Raw genomic sequence first — 23062 nt, forward strand, 5'->3', positions numbered from 1 at the left:
GCAATTTTCAACCATTTTCTCTTAGATAGGTACCATACCGACTCTTGCTCTGATATTTTCATTTCAAATCTTATCTTTTTTTGTATTACTACACATCCATCTCAACATTCTCATTTATGCTACCCTAACTTTGTGCTCTTGCTTTCCCTTTATTGCCCAACATTCATTATTGTACAACATAACTAGTCTTATAGCAGTCTAATAAAATTTTCCCTTAAGCTTCTCAGGTATCTTCTTATCGCAAATAACTCTAGTAGCCTTCCTACACTTTAACCAGCCAGCTTATATTTTATAAGAAACATCTCCATCAATTTCCCCATCGTCATGTATAATGGATCCTAGTTATTTAAACTTTGATACTTGAGAAAAATTTTGATCCCCCATTTTCACCTCTAAATCACCATTGCCTTGCCTCGTCCCAAAATTACAATACATATATTCTGTTTTGTTCTTACTCAAGCGAAAACCTTTCGACTCCAAAGTCCTTCTCCATAACTCCAATCTAGATTAATCTCTTCTTTTGATTCCGTCATGAGAACTATGTCATCCGAGAAGAGCATGGACTTAAGGATTTTTTCTTGAATAAGTTTAGTTAGAATGTCCAGAACAATATTAAACAAGTAAGGACTCAAAAAAGATTTCTAATGTAGACCAATCTTAATGGGTAAGTCCTTTGTCTCACCTCCAGGCATTCTTACACTAATAGTTACCCCTTCATACATATGTTGTGTGGCTTTAATATAAGCAACCCGTACACCTTTCTTTTCCAAAGCCTTCCATAGTACTTCTCTTGGCACACGATCATAAGCTTTTTCCATGTCAATAAAAACCATATGTAAATCCCTTCTTTTACTCCTATATCTTTCCATTAACCCCCTTAGTGAATCGATTACTTCAGTTGTGGATCTCCCCGACATAAATCCAAATTGGTTCTCTGAAATAGAAACCTCCCACCTCAACCTATATTCAATCACTTTTTCACACAACTTCATTGTATGACTCATATGTTTTATCTCTCTATAGCTTGCATAGTTTTAAATGTCACATTTATTCTTGTAAATAGGAACTAAAATACTTCTCCTCCAATCATCTAGCATATTCTTAAAGCGTAAAATTTCATTAAAAAGCTTGGTTAGCCACAATTCACCCTCATTATCCAAATATTTCCAAACTTCAATAGGAATACTATCAGGCCCGACAACTTTACCATTGTCCATTTTCTTGAGACCTGCCTTAACCTCTCTGATGCTGATCCTACAATAAAAAGCCAAATTCTAATCATCTTCGTTAATTAGTAAGTCCTGTAAATCCTAAGTCACATAATCACTTCTCTCGTTAAACAACTTGTAAAAGTAAGCCTCCCATCTATTCTTAATATCACCATTAGTAACTAGCACTTTATCATATTCATCCTTTATACATTTCACTTGGTCCAGATCTTTCTTTTTTCTCTCCCTTTGTTTTGTAATCTTGTAAATATTTCTTTCTCCCGTCTCTGATAAAACCCCTCATAAGCTTAGTAATGCTTCGCTTGCTCTCTTTGTCTCTTTTTTAGCTAAACGATACTTTTCTTTGTTTTCTACACTATCGCACAAATGTATGGCCTTAAAGCAATCTCTTTTCTATCTAACTTTCTCTTGCACACTCTTATCCCACCACCAAGTCTCCTTATCTCTCTAACCATGACCTTTGGATTCTCCCAAAAGCGCTTTAGCTACCATATGAACCCTTATAGTTATCTCTTCCCACAGCATGTTTGTATTTCCCTGCAACTCCTAAATCCCTTCCTCCAAAAGGGTCCTTTTGAATAACTCCGGCTTTTCACCCTTTAACTACCACCAATTAACCCTGGGTTTTACCACTTAATGATACTTTTGTCTAATACTCTTAAAACGTACATCGAGGATAAATATTCTATGTTGTGCAGTCACCCCATCTCTAAGAATCACTTTGCAATTAATACACAATCTTCTGTCTAAATTCTTAACCAAAAAGAAATCAATCTATGATTTTGAGGTACCACTCTTGTACATGATTAAATGTTCCTCTCGCTTCTTAAAACAAGTGTTGAGAATTTTAAGATTGTATATAAGAGAAAAGTCAAGAATAAATTGTCCTCCATTATTAAGTTCCCCAAAACCAAAACCACCATGAGCCCCACCAAATTGTCCTGCTTCCTTGTCGACATGTCTATTAAGATTCCCACTGATAAAAAAAATTTTCTTCGACTGGCATGCTTTGAGCCAACCCCTCCATATCTTCCCAAAACTTATTTTTAAGGTGTGCCTCTGCCCCAATCTGAGATGCATAGGCACTAATGATATTGAAAATATCCTTTCCGACAATTACTCTTAAAGATATTATTCTATCCTCAAATCTTTTAACCTCCACCACATTCTTTTTCCATATTTCATCAACAATAATACCAACACCATTCCTTGCACTCAGCTTTCCTGTGTACCAAAGTTTATACTCTCTAAGTTCCTTGGCAACTTCTCCGGTCCATTTGGTTTCTTGGAGGCACAAGATATTAATCCTTCTGTCCCTTATAACTCCTACTACCTTTATAGATTTCTCATTCAACGTCCCAATATTTCAAGTGCCAAATCTAATCTTGGTCTCATGAACTAACTTCTTTAGCCGCCTCCATCTAAGAGAGTGTGGTAGCCCTTGTTCATTTAACACTACATCTGGGTGATGATGTAGTGGCTCTAGCTCATTTCTCACTTTACTTGAGCCATACAATGTGTCACTTCTGGGCAACAACCTAGCATTAGCATAATTACTTCGTTGATTCATGTTCATGAGATTTGACGGGTTTTTACGTTGGCTGTCGAGGGCCTAACACAACCCTCCTTCTTTATCCGAGCATGGGACCGGCTGTGCAATATAAGTGGAGTTGTGGAAATCAAAAATCCTTATAGAAAAATTAAAATATGTATGTATGTAATGTCCAAACTCACACATATAACTCAGACACTGCGGGACATGGAAGTGAAAAATTGCAGTAGCTTTGCAAATGAAATATCATAGATGCTCTTGAAAACTTTCAAGTACGGCTCCTTCAAACAGGTGTATGAAGAAATTAATGGTCTCCAGAAAATTGAGAGCATTAAGCAGTCTTCATTTGGCATTGAAAGAGACTATTTTTAGTGGGATCATGGCATGCAAAACAACAAAAGAAGTTTGGGAGAAGTTGAAGTCAAAATTTCAAGGAAAGGAAAAGACAAAGATCTTCAATTTGAGGAAGGAGTTTGAACTTCAAGATGAAAGAGACTGAGAATGTTAATCAAGTAAGGCTAATGGTATAAAGTGAAACTTTTTATATAGTTCTCATCCTATTTTACTTTACTTGTGAAGACATACACGCTAAGATATGGATGAGGAAGATTACATAAGCATTGTAAACGAAACGTCATAATCACTCTTCAATATATTGAAATGGGCTCCTTGAAACAGATCTTTTCATTTTTGGTAAATAATGGCTCTGCATACCGTCCGTAAGAAGTCAATTAGAGACTGTAAGAGTTTAAGCAGTTATACAACTGTACCTAATTAGTTATCAGTAATCACCCCTCTATAAATAGTTCTACTCTGTAGTTATCAATACAACACATCATTTCAACCCACTGATTCTCTCCCTCTCTTTATAAGTATATAACTTTTACTGACAATCTCTCTTGCTCCTCAAAACCTATGGAGATAATGGGATTGCACCCATCACTCATGGGTTGACTTTGGAGCTGCATCTTCAGTGATTCAAAGTAGAGCCCTCCTATTTTTATCTCTCGTAAAGAAGTTACGGGCCAAAGCTGGTCTGGGAGAGCAATTAACTTCTCGCACCCTTTAATGATTACCTTCTATAGAAAATTTTCATCGCTAAATTAGTGACAGATTGGTAATGAAATTTTATCTCGTCATTAGATTCTGTCATAAATCCGTCGCTAATTCTGTTTTAAATGATTAGTGATGAAAATTTTGTCACTAATCCATTACTGTTCTATCACTAACTCCCATCACAAAACATTTTATGATGGAATTTGTGATGGAACTTTTTGGTTTCATCATAATTCCGTCACCAATCCGTTACAAAAAATATAACATAAATATATAATAATTATTTTTAAACTTATTATTAAAATAAAAATATAATATATCATAATGTTTAAATAATATATTATACAAAAATTAAAAAATAAAAATATTATAAAAAGAAAATAAAAATAAAAATATATAATATACTTATTATCTCGTCAAATATTTGAATAAAAATATAAATTATTAGAAATTTTTTGCTAAAATACAAAAATTAAATTCAAATAAATAATAATATATTAAATTATGTATATAATATTTTATATATATTTTTTATTAGAAATATTATATATATTTATTTTTGCATAAAAATTTCATAAGTGTTTCTCAATTTAACTGGCAAAAGCTTCAGTATGCATATAAGAAGTGTCAAGTTTGAGCTAGCGCTCCTTCACAAATTGAGCCAATTTGTCACATGATGGCTTATAATGATAAACACATGGTGATGACATGGATGATGGTATGGTGTGGCTATATGAGAGAGTGAAGGAGTTGAGGTGACGGTCAATGATGACATGGCAAATCACAATAATAGACCCATGGCAATTATTTACCATCACTAATTTTAATTAGTGACAGAAATTCCGTCACTAAATTTTGTTGCTAATTTTATTATTATTATTTTTTTGTAGTGGTATCCCACTTCCACAAGACTGCCTCGGAGACTAAAAGTCAAGACTTTATTGGCTTTTATTGTTACTACTGCCTTGGCTCAGTTCAACAAATGTTTTGGAGTAACCGGCTGGCCTAAGTTTTGTTTAAAATAACAGTCATTGAAGATAAGAAGAAAGATGGACAAAGAAGAAAGAGGAGGGAAGAGAAAGAAAACGTAGCACAATTGCACAAACGAAGAAAGTACCAAACCCATTTAATGATTATCGCGAGTGAGTTTATCTTTTTTGAAAACTCAAAAAACGTGTTGTCTCTTAATGTGAATTCTGTTCTTTTTTATTTTAGTTATATTTAGACATCTTGCAAACAAAATGTATTTTTAACCTTTTTTTCATATATGTTTTTTTACCACGATGATCTTTGCTTTTTTCCCACTCTCATGATTTTCTTATATCTTTTTATAATAGTTTATTCTCACACATGCTAATATATTTGAAGTGCTAAACATATTTAATACTATATCTCCTTTTTTATTTTACATATGTTATAATATAATTATAATTATAAACAAGTTTAATTTATATCATTAAGTATATATAAAATATTTTTTATTTAATTATTATGTTACCAATTTCACGACCGATCTGACTGATCTGACCAAACAAACTGTGACCTGTTAATTTTTTCGGTTTTTCTTGATTTAACCTTTTGAGTGAAAGATATAAAAGAATGGTGGAGTGGGATCTGAAAATGACAAAAGAAGCGTGTGGCTCTACCAGACATATACCAGGTATGAAGTAGGGAAGAAGACTTTGAGAGAGAAGACTTCCTGTTGCTTCTCAAAGTTTAATGTGTATCTAGGATTCACTTAATGCCCTGTTTCTTTCTGTTTTCTTCTGTTTCTTTCTTCAGGCCTTCGAGTATATTTAATGGCTTTCTAAAAGTATCGCCTTGGGACAATGCTTTGGTTATTGTTCGTTGTTGTTTTTTTTTTTTTTTACCAGCGTTATTTTTCGTTGTTTAAATTGCATTTTCTTCCGGAGAAAAAATCCACAAATTCGCTTTTTATTTGAATCTTTCATTATATTGGTACTTTTTGAATTAATTGACGTCCAACATCCATTAAAAGTTTACCCTATACTTTAGTAATGTTATTCTCTTCATCTGTTGTTTCTTTTGTGATTTTTTTTTCCCCTTCATAAGATTTCTTCTACGTGCCTGCGTCGAACACTATTGGGTCAATATTTTATTTTATTGTTTTTTATTTTTGCTTTGGATAAAGACGAGGAATGACGTGTGCGGGGTATGACGTGTGCGCGGTGATGAGAAAATAGTGGCTTTTGGTTGTAGGGTTAATTAATTTATAGGGAAAATTAATCTTTTGATCCCTCAACTTTTAACTCAGTTATGACTCGATCCCTCAAGTTTGACTTGGTATGACTCAGTCCCTCAATTTCTAACTGGGTTGAAACTCAATCCCTAATTTTTTCCTATTTAATAAGTTAATCCATGTCATATACAACTCACCTTGAATCATCACCCAATCACCCTATATGTGCTGACATGGCTTCTAAATAAGCTCTGCATTCATCAGTTGTGACTCTCCCCTGTTTCATTATCATTTTCCTTCTTCTGCGAATCATTTGTGAGGCCAAGGTGTAATTTACAGTATGTATGCAGTGTAAAATTACACACACACCTGCGCAAATCAATCAAAATTAAAGTGGGGGGAGGAGTTGTGCTTGAATTGAAGGAACAGATTTTTCTTGTGAAGATGGAATTGCATTTGCACAGCTTAACATGTTCCTTCAGTTCCATTCCATGAGCTTCAGCTTCGCTTTTCCCCTGATTTTCATCGTTATTATATCGGTTCTTGGTGTGATACTTAGATATTGTGAAGAATAATAATATCTTATTGTAAATCTTTCTCCATGTCATGTTAAACCCACTGCATCTACTGTCTGTATAGCCTCTCCATTCATAAATTTAATTACGACTCCCCTACCCACACTTTAATTTTGATATATTTGGGCGGGTGTGTAATTTTTCGCTGCATATATACTGTAAATAATACATTCGACTCTGAGAAGAAGAAAGAAAATGAGGAGTAGGAAACAGGGGAGGGTCGCGGCTAATGAATGCAGAGCTTATTTGGAAGCCATGTCAGCACGCATAAGGTGATTGGGTGATGATTCAAGGTGAGTTGTATATAACATGGATTAATTTATTAAATAGGAAAAAATTAAGGATTGAATTTCAATCGAGTTAGAAGTTGAGGGACTAAGTCATACTTGAGGGACTGAGTCATAATAGAGTTAAAAGTTGAAGGACCAAAAGATTAATTTTCCCTAATTTATAAATATTAAAAAATTTATTTGTTGAATATTATATTTTATCAGTATTTAATTGCATAGTCATCACTTAAGTTTGATGAGTAGACAGTATTTTTTTTTTTTGTTAGATAAAACTCATAGTATTTAGACTTAAGGACAAAAAGTGCACTTTATAAATTTGAGGGACCAAAATAAAATTTGATGCAAATGCAAAGGATCAAATGTAAACTTTAACTAATGAAAAATATAAAAAGAGAAAAATATTTTCAGCGATAATAAGAGAAATATAGTAAATATTATGTCTACATCTCAAGCTGCATATCCGGAACAATTGCATACAGTTTAAACTAAATAGGCATAGGTTTGGGGGGAAAAAAACTAAATGGGCATAAATTAAAACAAGGCTTTCAAAATAATATATTTTTACGATGACCCGAACAATACGGAAGAAAACTATTGGATATATATATATATATATATATATATATATATATATATAAACCATTGGACAGCTATAGGCTACCATCCAAGAAGTTCAACAGATATTGAAATTCATTATAATAATAAATATTATATTTGAAATTAAGTAGAAAATGACATTAAAATTATAAATTCTTTTTAAAAAGCTACAGTGATCTGATTAAAAATTAGGTAAAAATACAAGGACATGTTAAAAAATACAAAGACATGATCATAAATCGAGTAAAATTATAGAGTGCTTGGTTCCATTAGCAAGGGGATATATTGCATCTTCTTAGAGGGTGTTCAGGAATAAGCAAAAGCACTTTAAAAAAGTTTTCATATAAGTTGAAACAAAATTTCTCTTATATACTTATCTCATATACTGTAAAATTAATTTTAAAATCATAGTTTGATTTCTACTCAAACACTCTTTAATAAAAAATCTCGAGTTTATACTTGAAAATGCACCAAGGTAAGTGGTTTGACTCAATTTAGATTAGTCTAGGGTTCAATCAAATCTTCAAGTATGAGGCAGGCTTAGGATATTAAGTGTTCAAAGATTAAGTTGATTATATTCAATGCAACTTAATTTTTATACTTTAATCATTTAAAATATTAGTTTTTATGTTTTAGAAAATGAAATTATATATTTTATGAAAATTTTAAATTAAATGATTACAACTATAAGAATTAATTTGGAGTGAGTTAATGCCAAGAGATTAAGTTTCAATTAAGTCAAAACTACAGAATATGAATCGCATTAAATCAAAGTTTAAGGTTATAATCAAGTCAAAACAAAAAAAAAATACTCCTCCGGTCCTTAATATAAGACTCATTTAACTAATTTGATTAGATTAAGAAAGTTAGGTGAGTTAGCTAATTATAAAAAATGTGACACATTTTTCCTAAAATACCATAATCATCTTTCCTAATACCCCATCTCCCTCTTCTACTTGATTATGGTTGAGGGAGTATCCATAGAAGTAATTTAGAGAAAATTAATAAATATGAGAAATAAGTCTTATATCTAGGATCAAAACTAATTCAATAATTGGGTTCTATATTAAGGACCGGACGAGTAATAATAATAATCTTCCCAAGCTTCTACCGATGAAGGATCATATGAGGAGGCATTTTGGTGATGATTTCATCCGGACTTAATATAGCTGGAGGGACAGAGAACTCAGAAGTAACAGTGGAATGGGCAATGTCGGAGCTTCTGAGAAAGCCTCCCGGAGATATTCACGGAGGCGACGGAGGAGCTGGACAGAGTGATCATCGGAAGAGAGCGGTAGGTGGAAGAAAACGACATGCTTAACTTACTATATAGTTCAGCAAAATATTGTTGAGTGTTAATAATAGAAATATAATAGATATTGTGTCTATATCTTAATTTGCATCCCATATATCAAAATAATTTAAACTGGAGAGAATTATAATAAGATCTCCAAAAGAAAAATTATCAGTAAGCCTCAATAACAAATGAACGGTTATCATTTTCTACCTTGAAATTTATTACTCATTATATCCTTAATATAAGACCTAATTGTTCAATTGATTTTGGTTCTAAATATAAGACCCATTTCTCATATTTATCAATTTTTTCTAAATTACTTCTATGGATAATCCTTCAACTATATAATAAAATAGAAGAGGGAGAGAGGATATTAAAAAAAATAATTATGATATTTTAAGAAAAGCATGTCATATTTCTTATAATTAAGTAGCTTATCTAATTTTCTTAATCTAATCAAATTAGTTAAATATACCTTATATTAAGAACCGTAAACTGCTTTGTTATTATTGAGAGTTTTTAATAATTATGTTTCTTCTTTGTGCTTTCACAGCAATTCTCCTTTTAAACTATAGGCATTATAAGAAAACAAAAAAATAGAGCTTACAAAATAATATATTGTTACGATCACAATGCAGCTAGATAACGTAACGGTAGAAGGAACAATGGGAAGAAAACTGTCGAATGCATGTCCGCGCACACAACTCAAGTTGTTCAGCAAATATTGAAAATTTATTGTAATACTTCCGGTCCTAATTATAAGAGCCAATTAATTAATTTGAGAAGATTAAGAAAGTAGGTTGAGTTAGTTATTTGTCCTAAATAGGTGTTGTCTTTCCTAAAATATCTTTATTAATCAAGTATATTGACTAAAACTATTATTGTTAAAGAGGCTACTTTGAAAAACATATATATAAATATGAGAGATAAAGTGGATTGGGGTCTTATATTTAGGACCAAAATAAAAGTCAAACAGGGTATTATATTAAGGACCAGAGGTAATAATAAATATGACGTCGGAAATTAAATAGAGAAATGAAATTGAAAATTATAAATTATAAATCTATTTGGAAAACTATAAAGACCTGACAGGTGAAACTTATGAGTGCATATTAAAAAGAAATATACATATATATATATATATAAACACTTGATTAAAAATTGGACAAAATTTTAGAAACTTGTGTATTAATTTTCCCAATAAATTAATTAATCATACAAAGGTATGCACAAATAGGACACTTTTTTCTGGGGGAAAAAGATATCAACTTCCGAAATGAAGCCTTTAATCATCATAAAAATGAACAGGATACATCTGAAAAAGATTCTCCATGTATCATTACATTTTTCAATCCTAAAAGGGACAAGTGATGAATGTTAAAAAAAATTAACTGAGGTTAACATTACATTTTCTTTGTATCTTTTCTTAAACATAATTCTTTTTTTTCCTTTGCTAGACACAAGTTATCTTTTTATTGAAAATAATTCGATTCGAGACATTTTTAGCTACTGGATACTAAAATGTTTGTATTTCTCCATACTGAAATTATTTAACCATTATTTTATCACGTTGTAATGAATTATCTTATCACTAAGATATTGAGTGCTCACCAAAAAGGGCAAAAAAGAAAGACTCCTTTGCTTTCGCAAGTCAAGGTCGTGTTTTCATGGCATATAAATATACCCTTTGATTGGCCAACACAAATCCCTTCATTAACACGACAGATTCACACAAATCATCACTAACCATATGGCAATGGAATTGGTGGGCCTTCCCACGGCAGCAGCCGCATGGCTGGCAACCTTGGCCTTGCTCCTCCTCTTCGGCCGCCACCTCCGCCGCCGAAAATTCAACCTGCCACCAGGCCCAACGCCCTGGCCTATCATTGGCAACCTCAACCTCATAGGCCCCCTCCCCCACCGATCCATCCATGCCCTCTCACAAAAATACGGCCCCATCATGCACCTCTGGTTCGGATCCAAGCTGGTCGTGGTCGGCTCCTCCGTGGAACTGGCAAGAGAGTTCCTCAAAACCCACGATGCCGCCTTGGCTGGCCGACCCCAGTTCGCCGCTGGCAAGTACACCACCTACAACTATTCCGATATCACATGGTCTCAGTACGGCCCATACTGGCGACAAGCTCGCAAAATATGCCTCACAGAACTGTTCAGCGCGAAACGCCTAGAATCCTACGAGTACATCAGAAGAGAAGAACTGAAAGATTTTCTGAAAGAACTTTACGATTCAGCGAACAAAGCCATCGTACTGAAAGACCACCTTTCTACTCTGAGCCTGAACGTGATAAGCAGGATGGTGCTGGGGAAGAAGTACCTGACGGAGAAGAAGAGCCAAACCGCCGTGGTTTCGGCGGAGGAGTTCAAGAAGATGCTGGACGAGCTGTTCTTGTTGAACGGAGTGTTGAATATCGGAGACTTCATTCCATGGATCAATTTCCTGGACTTGCAAGGTTATATCAAGAGGATGAAGGCTGTGAGCAAGAAGTTCGATAGATTCATGGAACATGTTTTGGATGAACATAACGAAAGAAGAAGAGGGAATCCAGATTATGAAGCTAAAGATATGGTGGATGTGCTTCTTCAGCTTGCCGAGGATCCGACGCTCGACGTCAAGTTCGAGAGGCATGGAATCAAAGCATTTACTCAGGTCAATTTTTTTAATTATTCTTCATTTAATTTTTTTAACCTAAATTAGTACTCTATGTCACTTGTGTGTCGTAATTAAGGAAGAAAAAACAAATGAAGGTGACCAAGAATTTGAGAGATGGATGCGACTAAGTGATTTATTAAAGGATACGGTACAGAGCTAGTAATAACGTACGTGTTGATGATTATTAATTGATATTCCCTCGCTCCCTTTTTTAGTTTTTACAATGAATATTTGATCAAATCATGTGAATTAAAAAAATTAGTTAAAATTGATTAAAAATAATAAATATGTAAAAATTATAAGTTTTGTCTCAAAAATATGCTTAGTCATGGGGTGGGAGGAGGTACAAGAGAAAGAATAAAAAAAATGAATGAATACTATTTTAAAAAATGAGAAAATAAATATATTAATAAAATATTTTTATAGCGGTTTTTCTTATGCCGATTAATTGTTACAAGAGCTATACATATGGTTTGACATTATTGATTGAGACGCATCATTTTGGTCCGTTTTATTTGCTTCTGTTCTACGAATTAATGGTCTTTCCTTCACTATTTGATTGTATAATATTCTTTTTCGAATTCCAAATATAAGACCCATTTTATAATATATAAAATGAGTTTTATATTTTAGACAAAAAGAGTAATAATTATGACGTGTTTGAAGATAAAAGGGAGGCAATAGTATGACGCAAACGTGTGAGACACTGTACGCTAGTGCTCAAGATTTATTAAATAAAAAATGTTGTATACAAGATGACAAATAACTTTGTTACAAAGCAGGACACGTTTTCCTTATAGGATAAGGAAGAATCCAACAAAGAATAAAGGACATTCCTCCTATTTGCCAATTACAGTTATGCTCTAACATTTGAGAAATTAAAGGATCCTTGTGGAAAGACGTACGGATCGTTAGAATAAATTCTCAGGCTCGTTACTCTTGAATGAACAATTTTCTGGGCAGTTTGCGACTTAGGACATTTTGATGATAATGATGATATGTGTCAGGACTTAATAGCTGGAGGTACAGAGAGCTCAGCAGTAACAGTGGAATGGGCGATGTCGGAGCTTCTGAGAAAGCCGGAGATATTCACGAAAGCGACGGAGGAGCTGGACAGAGTGATCGGAAGAGAGCGGTGGGTGGAAGAAAAAGACATCCCCAACCTTCCCTACATCAATGCCATTGCCAAAGAAACCATGAGGCTCCACCCGGTGGCTCCGATGCTGGCTCCCAGACGAGCCAGAGAAGATGTCAAGGTCTCTGTTTCCGCCGGCGGCTACAACATCCCAAAAGGAACTCAAGTCCTGGTTAACATCTGGACCATCGGAAGAGATCCTGCAATATGGAAAATCCCAAATGACTTCGAACCAGAGAGGTTCTTATCAGGCAAGAACATCGACGTGAAGGGACATGACTATGAGCTGTTGCCATTTGGAGCAGGAAGAAGAATGTGTCCAGGTTATCCTCTGGGGTTGAAGGTGATTCAGACGAGCTTGGCCAATCTGTTGCATGGCTTCCATTGGAGACTCAAGGATGGTATGAAGAAGGAGGATTTGAGCATGGAGGAGATTTTTGGGCTCTCTACTCCCAAGAAACTGCCTCTTGAAGCTGTGGTTCACCCCAGACTTGCTGCTCATCTTTATTATTAAATCAACGAGCTCCCTTATTATCATGTTTAGTTTCATCATCTCTAATAATAAGATTCTGGGTTTTTGTTAAGACCTGGATAAGTTGTTTCAAACCAAATCCTCCGTCAAGTCCAAAACTTGTTTTAGGTTGTCGTGTCCTGGTTGACCTGGATGCATTTATCTTAATTGGGACCAAAATCATCGTTCTCAGATAGCTAGCTTGCTTCTATTTTTTTCTGGCACCAGAGAGGGATGTCCAGATATTCTTGCTGGACTTGTCCTACTACTGAGTTCTGTGACCGTACCTCCCACAAGAGAAACATATCAAACTTATCACCCCTTCATACTAAAATGTTAGAAGTTGAGTTCTGAAAATAATTACCTTATCAACTATTTATTTTCTTCTGAAGTTTGCATATTATCTCTCCCTCTTTTCGTTCTTGTGTTCACCTTCTCACTTGCAACTTCAACTTCATTCAGACTACTTCAGTCAATCCTTAATTAGTCCTTCCCACTCTACCTTCTATCCTCTAAACAATAGAGAGCGTCAGTACAGTTGTAATTAAACAAAGCACGGCTTCATTAATGGCATGTTTGGTTTGATTACATAATAAAAGATATTGTTATATTATGCTTAATAACAGAGAAACGAATGATGGAAAATTTTAAGCCCAATTAAGACGTTGCCAAAAGACATTCAAGGATTTAAATACTAGCTGTTATATCAGTATCCCACTTCCATGACGAAGTTGCCTCAGACTAGAGATGAAGACTTGATCATTGAGTGTATGAAGTTTGGGAGAAGACTTTGAGATAAGTCTTCCTGTTTTTCATGTCTTATTGTTCCGAAAACAAGTGATGAAAGTAATTAAGATGTTGAGTTTGCCGTTGTAAATAGCAACTAGGAAGATTTGTTATGAACTCCCAAGAAATGAACATAATTATTAAAAAATCCCATCAACAACATAGTAGTTTCTAATGACAAGTTCCAATATAAAAAATGACCACTGTTTATTTATTATTGAGACTTACTAATAATTATTTTCTTTAATTGCTCCCAGCAATATTAGTACTAATTTCACACTTGGCCTTCTCACGCAAAATGACATTACACGTCAGGTCATGGGCGTCGTTTGCGCTTTAGCGTGCTGCTTCTCTCTAACGCTTTCTGGTGGCTTCTTATTTAGTTTTCTTGCTATTCATAGTGCAGTGCATAACGTGTGTCGTTTTGAACGCGTTGTTTGTTTGTGTCGTTTACTGGGCGCAAAAGGGAATTAATTAACCAAGTCATGGGTTTGGCCAAAAAAACAAATTAACCAAGTCATGGCATGCAACGGTGGCAGAAATAAACTGTACTTGTTTGCTTTCTGCTTTGAGAAGGATCAGAGAAATTATTGGAGATTGGGTAGGAAAGTTAGGCTTCTAATATTGTCGTACGTTCGAATGGTATCTGTATTTTTCTGATTCTATTTACAACTCAATTCCAACAGCTCTTCAACGTTCTAATATATGTTAGATTATTCAGTTCTAAGTTTTTTACACCCTTAGATAACTCCATTGCTCAAATTTTATTACACATTTCAAGTTGTTTCTAACCAAACCCGTCAAGTCCAAAACTTGTTTTAGGTTATGTTCAAAATCATCAGTCTGAAATTGTTTGACAGATTCTGTTTTAGGTTGTCATGTCCTGGTGGTTGTCCCGGACGCAATCATCTAGGTAGCTACAGACCAAAATCTTCTCCCATAGGTAGCTTGATTCGTTTTTCTGGCACCAGAGGCATGTTCAGATTCTTGGTTGGCTTGTCCTACAGTTCCATGACCGTACCCTGCTCCCACAAAGAGAAACATATGAAACCTATGCCTTCGTCCATACTAAATAACACAGTTTCTGTTTCAACAGAAAATGTCATATATTGGGATTGCCCTCTCTACTACCCTTTCAGTTTTTCCCCACTTTTCAAATGTGTTTTTTTCGTTTCGTTTTATATTCTACCTAAACGAGTAATATTTTGATATTTCATAAATAACAAATAATGCAATTTTTAATGTTTTTATGATTATTTTAAAGAATCTGTATGTAAGTTAAAAAGAAACTAAACATAGTATCTTGTTGTGTTCATCTGTATCAATGATAAATGACATATTGTCCTCGCAACTTTGTTGTCAAAACCGAAGATAGAAATGATCTCATATTCATATTTAATATGCTACCTCCGTGTTAATTATAAGACCTTATAGAAATAAATTCTTATAATTTGGATTGGAGGTAGTATAAATTAAAAGCACCAAACAAGGCTAGGGGGAAATCTGATTTAAACTTGCAAATATCAATATATTTAATCACACATGTGCGTAACATATCCATATTCGTTGCTGTATATACGATCTTCTGGGGTCAAATGTTTTCTAGAACTTGTCAGACCAATGCGCTTTATTGATACTTCAAAAATCAAAAGCTTTGCTTGTGAACTGAAAGCCTCTTCAACGTTCAATGTTCGCAACCTCTCCTCTTTTCATGTCATCCTTTTCTTTCTTTTTTTAACTGTTAAATTAACATATTTTAACAATTCAGATTTTAATTTTTATAAATTATTTATTAAAAAATTTTAAAAATATTTCGTGTACTTGCAAATCATTAGAATTAAATTTTAATATAGTTTGTAATTTATTATTTATTTATTTTTATAATTTAATATTTTAATAATAGTTTTAAAAAAATTAAAATCCGAACCGTTAAATACTAATCTAATAGTTAAAAAAAAAAAAAAAAGAGAATGGGAAGAGAAGAGAAGTGGCTCTAAATTCAACGCTGTCAATAAGCACTAACAACTGACAAAATAAAAACATGGTTTCGACTTTCAACGAGGTAAGCCTTTTTTTTTGGGGTGTATATAGGCTCATCTGAAACTCCTAAAGTACATAGGATATGCTCATTTAAATTAATTTAATAATCATAAGGTCGTCTTTTAATTATTTTATTAGAGAGAATTAAACTCTCACCAAAAAGAAAATTGATGGCAAAAAAACGAAAAAGAAAATGAGTGAGGGTATTTCGTTAAATAGACAAATCAAAACAGTGTCTTTAAAGTATTCCAATCTTTTTCAGGTAGAAAAAATCCAATTTTTTAAAATATCCCTTCTTTAGGTACATTTGACTTTCTTAATGAAGAATAATAAACCAAATTGGTGGGGTCACGTAATTTTTTATTTGTGTTGGGATATTTTTTAGATAAGTACGTTAATTAATTACTCTTAATAACATTTCGTAAAATAACTTATGAACGAAATATAAAATCCTTCTAAAAATTTACTTATAAAAGTAAACGGAGGGATCAATTATTATTTAGTCAGTTCCTTTTTACTTGCTTCCCCCTTTAAAAAATCTTGTCATATATAATTATTAATCTGTGGGTGTTTTTTATAGTTTAATATTACATACTTTTCACATTATATAATATATCCTATGTAGCGAGGTAGATATATAATGTTTTTAATTGGTAAATTAAATAAGAAATAATATTAAGAGAAAGATGATGAAAGATATGGAAAGACAAATTAAAGCAAGCTTATACTAACTCCAAAAGTTAATTATTTTCCAAAATTGAAACCATGTCTTGTTTTCAGTGATAACGTTAATTCATGCCTTCCTGATGAACCAAAAGGACCCCAGCCAATATTTTTCTCTTAAACAATTATATACTGCCACTGATTTCTGGACTATATACTATAGTGTGTATTTATTTCCTTCTTCTTCTTCTTCTTCTTCTTCTTCTTCTTCTTCTTCTTATCCAAGTATATATTATGGCTAGCTTAAGCGATAGCAGAGTTGAAGTGAGAGATGGTGTGAAGGGTGCGGTATTAATGGTGATGGTTCAGATTATATATAGTGGGACGAACGTATTGTATAAAATGGTAGAAAATCGTGGAATAAGCATGACTGTGGTCGTTGCCTACAGATTTCTCTTTTCAACCTGCTTCATTGTTCCTCTTGCTCTCTTCTTTGAAAGGTTCATCACCCTTCCATCCCTCCCTACAAATCTATTCTCTTTTTATGAATATTACTTTAATTTTTAGAGTTGATATCGTACGTTTTCAATTCTAATGTTAGCTGTTATATGTTTTGCACAGGGAAAGCCTCAAAGCAATTAATGGGACAGTTCTATTCCAAGCTTTCCTTTGTGGGTTATTTGGGTATATATTAACTACTGTACTATCAAATGCTTAGCTTGGTCGAGTACATATTATAGTTCATTACTTTTTCATCTCTCTAATTTCCAAACATGAAACATTCTCATATCAACATTTTCAGGGGATCCTTGCTGCTAAATATGTTTCTTTATTCCTTGAGCTTCGTATCAGTATCTTACGCCACAGCTATAATGAACCTTGTTCCTTTAGCTACCTACATCTTGGCTGTCTCATTTAGGTACGTAACTCTACTTAAACCCATCCCCCCCCCCCCCAAAAAAAATTCACACATATATAGATATGCATCTGTGAGTGCTCCTGTGAGTTTTGGAATCTCTTAAAAGACACTTTGCCTAAAGCGCAGAGAAAAAGAGACATAGAGAGTTGGATTTCACTGGAAAAAAGTCATCCTTTTCTCTATCCTCCCCCTCTCTTCACCTGTGCACTTGAAGATAAATTCAGAGATCCACAACCACATGTGCGCATTATGTGAATGAATCACCAAAGTTTTGATAATTCAAAAGTGGGAATTAATATTATATAAATTTATCAGACTGGAGAGGATGAATTTAGGAACAGCAGGAGGGAAGGCAAAGATAGTAGGGACCCTCACAGGAATCTGTGGAGCCATGATCCTTACTTTCTCCAGAGGCGAAAGAATCCAAATCTGGACGACTCATATTAATTTGATGAAGCACCACGTGGCAGCATCACATGGCACCTCCATTACTCCTACCATTTGGGGCTGCATGCTTGCTTTTGTTGCCTGCCTTAGTTACTCCTTGTGGTTGATAGTCCAGGTCATCATTATATATAATCTTAATGGGCATTTTCTTTTGCTAATTTTTTCTGCAATATCTTCTTCTTCTTCATGTAAGATGTTAAAGCAAATAATGAAACTAAACAGGCAAAGATGACACGGAGATTTGCATGGCATTACTCAAGCACAGCTTTAATGTCCATCATGGGCTTGTTCCAAAGTTTCATCTTTGCATTTTGCGTTGAGAGAGACTGGAATCAATGGAAGCTTGCCTGGGACCTTAAGCTTCTCACTGCAGCTTACACAGTATGTCCTTCTCCTTCTTTGTGATGACTTGTTATATATTCATCAGATCCATCAACTGAATCTAAATCTTTTGAAAAAAAAAACACTGTGTAGTAGAAAAAATAGAAATAAACTAATGCTTTGAGTCTTATATCACTGTGCATACCCACTATTTTATTTTCTTCCTACATATGAAGTATTGCTTCAAAGAAATGACTGCAAAAATCTGAGATGATTGGCGTGAGTTTAACTTGTTTTTTGTTTTCGTAGGGAGTAATTTCTTCTGGGGTGGCTTTTTCCCTAGTAGCATGGTGTGTGAAGAAGAAGGGACCTGTGTTTGTGGCCATTTTTAATCCTCTCATGTTAGCTCTAACTGTCCTGGCAGGCTCTTTACTGCTCGATGAAACTCTCTATATTGGAGGGTGAGTTTACTAATAACTAAAATCTGCTTTTACTTTTCTTTTCACATATTAATGAGATCCATCTACATGTTATTGACAAAATTGTGAGCCTATGAGTTGCACTAATCTATGACTGATATAAATGTTGCCGCAGTTTTTTTTTTTTAATAGGTTTAAAATGCTATGCACAGATATGGATTATTGATCATTAAATGAAAGCTTGTAATATACTACCTCCGGTCCTAATTATAAGAGCCAGTTAACTAATTTGAGGAGATTAAGGAAGTGAGTTGAGTTAGTTATTTGTCCTAAATAGGTGTTGTCTTTCCTAAAATATCATTGCTAATCAAGTGTATTGACTAGAACTGTTATTATTAGAAGGGCTACTTTGGAAAAAAAAATATATAAATATGAAAGACAAAGTGGATTGGGATCTTATATTTAGGACCAAATAAAAGTCAAACAGGGTCTTATATTAAGAATCAGAGTAGTAATAATCACAGTCATGTTGGGAAACTAAGATCTTTATTAATGTGCATGGTATGTACAATGAAGGCAATGGATCCAGATGGACATTTATAGTTAAGATCTTTCTTAAACTAAAAACTCAGAGTGCAATAAAAATCCAAGTCTGATTGTTAAGTGCTTGGGTATAAATCCAAGCCTAATTGTTGCTGCGGGTTTGTGTGCAGTATAGTAGGGATGGTGTTGATTGTGAGCGGATTGTACATGGTGCTATGGGGTAAAAGCAAGGAAGCAATTAACAAAGCATCATCAGAGAATTCAACAGCCTCTCTTCCATCTGATGATTCCATCCAGATTATAAGTCAACCAAATCCTACAAAGTGATTATTTGCTTCTTTTTCTGCTTTTATCCTCTCTTCTGCTTTGATCAATTTCCTTCTGGCATTGCTCCCAAATAAAAGTATTTATAAATATTGATGTTAGTTGAGATAAAAGTCTCTTCAAATACTTACTTTATATTCCTTAAATCACGATTAAAAAAAGATGCTTTTGAAGAATCCCATCGCTATTTCAATTGAGCATTTAAACGATGGATGGTAGGTACAGCATTAACGGTAATAGTTCACACTGTTAAAAAATGACATCAAATGATGATGCCATAAGCTTCACTGTGTTGCCTACACATTCCTCTTCTCCTGATCAGCTATTTTCTGTGCTCCTCTTGATAGATGGCTCAATTCCTAAACAAAATTATCATTTTCTGGGGATCTTTACTACATATATAATCTCTATGATCAACCATTGGTCTTGCTAGTTTGCACGTCGCTTGAGTTTGGATTCGTATTATGGCTACGATCAACTTGAGGTAGACAAAAACATAAACATATATGTCTGATTGATTCAATAATAATTTTAATTTGGTTATTAATTCCTTTTTTTTTTCAAATTGAGAAGTTAATCAGAGTTGATTTCTCATCTCCTGATGGAAAGGTTGGTGAATCCAAAAAAAAGGTGAACTTAAGTCAAAGGCATATAGATATCTTTAGATGCCACAAAGCCCGCACCATCGTCTGGGTGGTGTAGTTGGTTATCACGCTAGTCTCACACACTAGAGGTCCCCGGTTCGAACCCGGGCTCAGACACTAGTAACGTTTTCCTTTCGGTTTTAAGTACTTTTTTTTTTTTTTTTTCCAGTTCCAATTTTGACCTTAGAATACTGCTAGTAGACGGAGGAAGAGAGCACTGTAGTTGGCGTAGGGAGAGGAGCAGGGAATCCTAGGCTCAAAGTAGTAGGTACTAAGAAGGTTCAAGATTAATGAAGCCTGAAGCGTCGTCGAAGTCAGACTCTGACAAGCTTAAAGGCAAGCAGGTCCCATGCCTGCAAAGCAAACCCTAACTAAAAAAAATACATATATATATAATATTTATATATCATGGCAGTTTGTGGGATGCCTGTGGACGTTACCTTTATTGCATTTGCCTCTCATGATGTTGATCCCTTTTCTTTTCGTTACTTTTTTTTAACTAAAGTCTAAAAGATCTTGGCCAAAAAAAAACCGCCTAAAAGATCAAATTAATGTCTTAGGATTTAAAAAGAATGGATGAGATGAAACATTATCATTGATACCAGAATTAATTTCCAAAAGGATTGGCAGGTGGTGATGAAATACAATCCAAAAAGCAATCGTGGGATCTTATGTTTTTTCGCAGATTTCTCAGCCAAGTCCTCTCATGACATGAGGGCTGTTTTTGTGTTCTTAGTCAACCTTTGCCTTGTGAGCAATGGGCAATGGTGGAACTGTGATGAGGAATTATTGCAATACTTTTTTTGTGAATAAAAAATTTGGTGAGTTGAGTTTTCAGGGCTTGTCAGAAAGCATGCTTTCAAATTTAAAGAATACGTATGAAGATATTTATAAATTATAAATTGCTTATCAACAAAACTCTTGTCAACAATGAGACGAGTCGACTCGTTACTAATTGAATAAACTTTTATTAATAAAATTGTTGTAGTTTTATATTAAGAAAGAAAAATCACAAAAAAAGATTGTTGAAATAAAAAAATTAGATACAGGGACCCGTTCACAAAAATTATTGTGAAAATTCATATCATTGTTATCAAAACTCATCCTAATATTATCATGAGTCCCAATTTGTAATTTTTTTATTTTGGTGGTCTTGTTTACCATTTTTCCTATTAAAAATTGAGGGACGTGCAAAATGGTTTTTATGAGATATTTTTATAAATTTTAATTATATGATATTATTTTAATTATGATTGGGTTTCCAATTCAATTCAATTACAATTAAATCGCTAACCCTTAAACTATTGCATTGTTTGGTTCAATGATCAGCTCACTTTTTTATTAATATAGACAATAATTAATCTTATTTTTAAAAAAAATCTCTATGTGGGAGAGTGAGGGAGGGAGAATGTATTTAATAAAGAAGTATTTATAAAAAGATTATAAAAGTTCAAAGAGAAAATTTGTGAAAAGTCCCTATTTGAAAATTTTATTGGGTGAAAGAATTTCATATTTTTTTTTTCATAAAAAAATGCACTCTATAAGATTTTATATACAGAAACTATCGATACTTGAATTCAAATCCTTCTGGCTAATTAAATTTTTAAACATGGACTTTTTACTGATTTTCCTAAATTTAAATACATTAATCAATTTTCATATCCAAACTATAAGCTCATAGCTAATACAATTTATTTATGAGGGTAAACCCTAGAGTGATTAAGAGAATATTCAATTTCACGCACTTGCATGTTTAGGAAACTTTAATTGTTAATTATTGAGGTTTTATATTTATAAAGAACCAAAAAAAATTATTAAAAAAGATAGAAAGAAAGAAAAGAGGGAACCAAATTGATTTTGATTATTCGAATTGGGTTGTGCAAATTTTAATACTTGCAGTCATAATAATGGCAGACGCAATAACCATCCAAAGTCTAACCATTTCAGACATATCCATTCAATTGAATAATTGCATTCATGTGAAACCATCTCAATAATTGCTGACATTTAATTGGAGCATGAAAAATTAAATTAAAATAACTTTTTCCTCTTTAATGGATTGAGTAAATCTTAAGTAATTAAACTTATTAAGTGTATCACTTAGGCATATTAAAAGATGAACATCGTCCCACTCCCACTTATAATTATACAACCAATTATACGATTACTTTATGTTTAAGCTACTGTTATATTATTCAATATTCTTATATTGTAATGTATTGCATGATCTGAAATATAATATTTTGTTAATATATGTTGTTGGGCTTATTATTTCTGACTTAGTAGAGTTTATCTACCTATATAATTTCTAGCATTTTTAAAATAAAATTAGAAGCTTTTTTTGCCAACTAAAATTAGATGTTTTTATTACTTCGTAGCGAGAAATAATTCATAAATATATAGTTGGATAGGTTAGGTACATAGCAATATTATTTAATTAAACTTATTATGACAAAACTTTAACGTTTTTTCATAATTAATTCAATCTATCAATTTATAAATTTTTTTAATTTTGGTAATTGCAAAAAAAAGGGTAGAAAAATATAGGAACAACAAGATCCTCTATACTTTGCGAAACAAAGATTTACTTGCACGTTATCTATAATTTTCTTTTATGCCCTACACGTTATCTAATATGCAAAGTGAGATACAAAACAATTTTGTGAGTAAAAATGTTTTCCATATTTTAAATAACAACAATAGAAATATTAGGCATCTCACGTTTTGATAGAATGATAAAACATTGTTTTTACAAGAAAGGCGTATTGAAATTGTTTCCTTATGTTTAATTTTTCAATTATATGCTAAAATTTTAAAATAAAAATAGTCTAATGAAAAATTGTGCA

At 33.2% G+C, this 23062-nt stretch overlaps 2 protein-coding genes and 1 non-coding gene across 3 annotated transcripts; all 3 read left to right on the forward strand.

Annotated features, from left to right (window-relative positions):
• Positions 1-10546: 10546 nt before the first annotated feature.
• On the forward strand, positions 10547-13286 carry LOC114712823 (flavonoid 3'-monooxygenase-like). The gene is made up of 2 exons (XM_028897372.1): positions 10547-11461; positions 12472-13286. The coding sequence occupies exons 1-2, from the start codon at positions 10547-10549 to the stop codon at positions 13111-13113; spliced, it is 1557 nt and encodes a 518-aa protein (XP_028753205.1). The 3' UTR covers positions 13114-13286.
• A 3607-nt stretch (positions 13287-16893) lies between these two features.
• LOC114712771 (WAT1-related protein At1g25270-like) lies at positions 16894-19575 on the forward strand. The gene is made up of 7 exons (XM_028897309.1): positions 16894-17099; positions 17221-17283; positions 17402-17518; positions 17834-18080; positions 18188-18346; positions 18596-18747; positions 19419-19575. Exons 1-7 carry the CDS (start codon positions 16894-16896, stop codon positions 19573-19575), a joined length of 1101 nt encoding a protein of 366 aa, XP_028753142.1.
• A 684-nt stretch (positions 19576-20259) lies between these two features.
• Positions 20260-20333, forward strand: TRNAV-CAC (transfer RNA valine (anticodon CAC)). The gene has a single exon. It is a non-coding gene; the product is annotated as a tRNA-Val (tRNA).
• Positions 20334-23062: the final 2729 nt, after the last annotated feature.

This window comes from Neltuma alba, unplaced genomic scaffold, assembly GCF_004799145.2.
Source record: "Neltuma alba isolate B1F8T4 unplaced genomic scaffold, ASM479914v2 tig00011396_pilon, whole genome shotgun sequence".
Taxonomy (NCBI): domain Eukaryota; kingdom Viridiplantae; phylum Streptophyta; class Magnoliopsida; order Fabales; family Fabaceae; genus Neltuma; species Neltuma alba.

What these genes read in the sequence shown, in the direction of transcription:
- LOC114712823 (XM_028897372.1), top strand. Translation starts at nt 10,547, where the DNA reads ATGGCAATGGAATTGGTGGGCCTTCCCACGGCAGCAGCCGCATGGCTG. An exon ending in GAATCAAAGCATTTACTCAG is followed by an intron (nt 11,462 to 12,471) that starts GTCAATTTTTTT and finishes GATATGTGTCAG; the next exon opens with GACTTAATAGCTGGAGGTAC.
- LOC114712771 (XM_028897309.1), top strand. Translation starts at nt 16,894, where the DNA reads ATGGCTAGCTTAAGCGATAGCAGAGTTGAAGTGAGAGATGGTGTGAAG. An exon ending in TTCCTTTGTGGGTTATTTGG is followed by an intron (nt 17,284 to 17,401) that starts GTATATATTAAC and finishes CAACATTTTCAG; the next exon opens with GGGATCCTTGCTGCTAAATA. An exon ending in CCTTGTGGTTGATAGTCCAG is followed by an intron (nt 18,081 to 18,187) that starts GTCATCATTATA and finishes GAAACTAAACAG; the next exon opens with GCAAAGATGACACGGAGATT.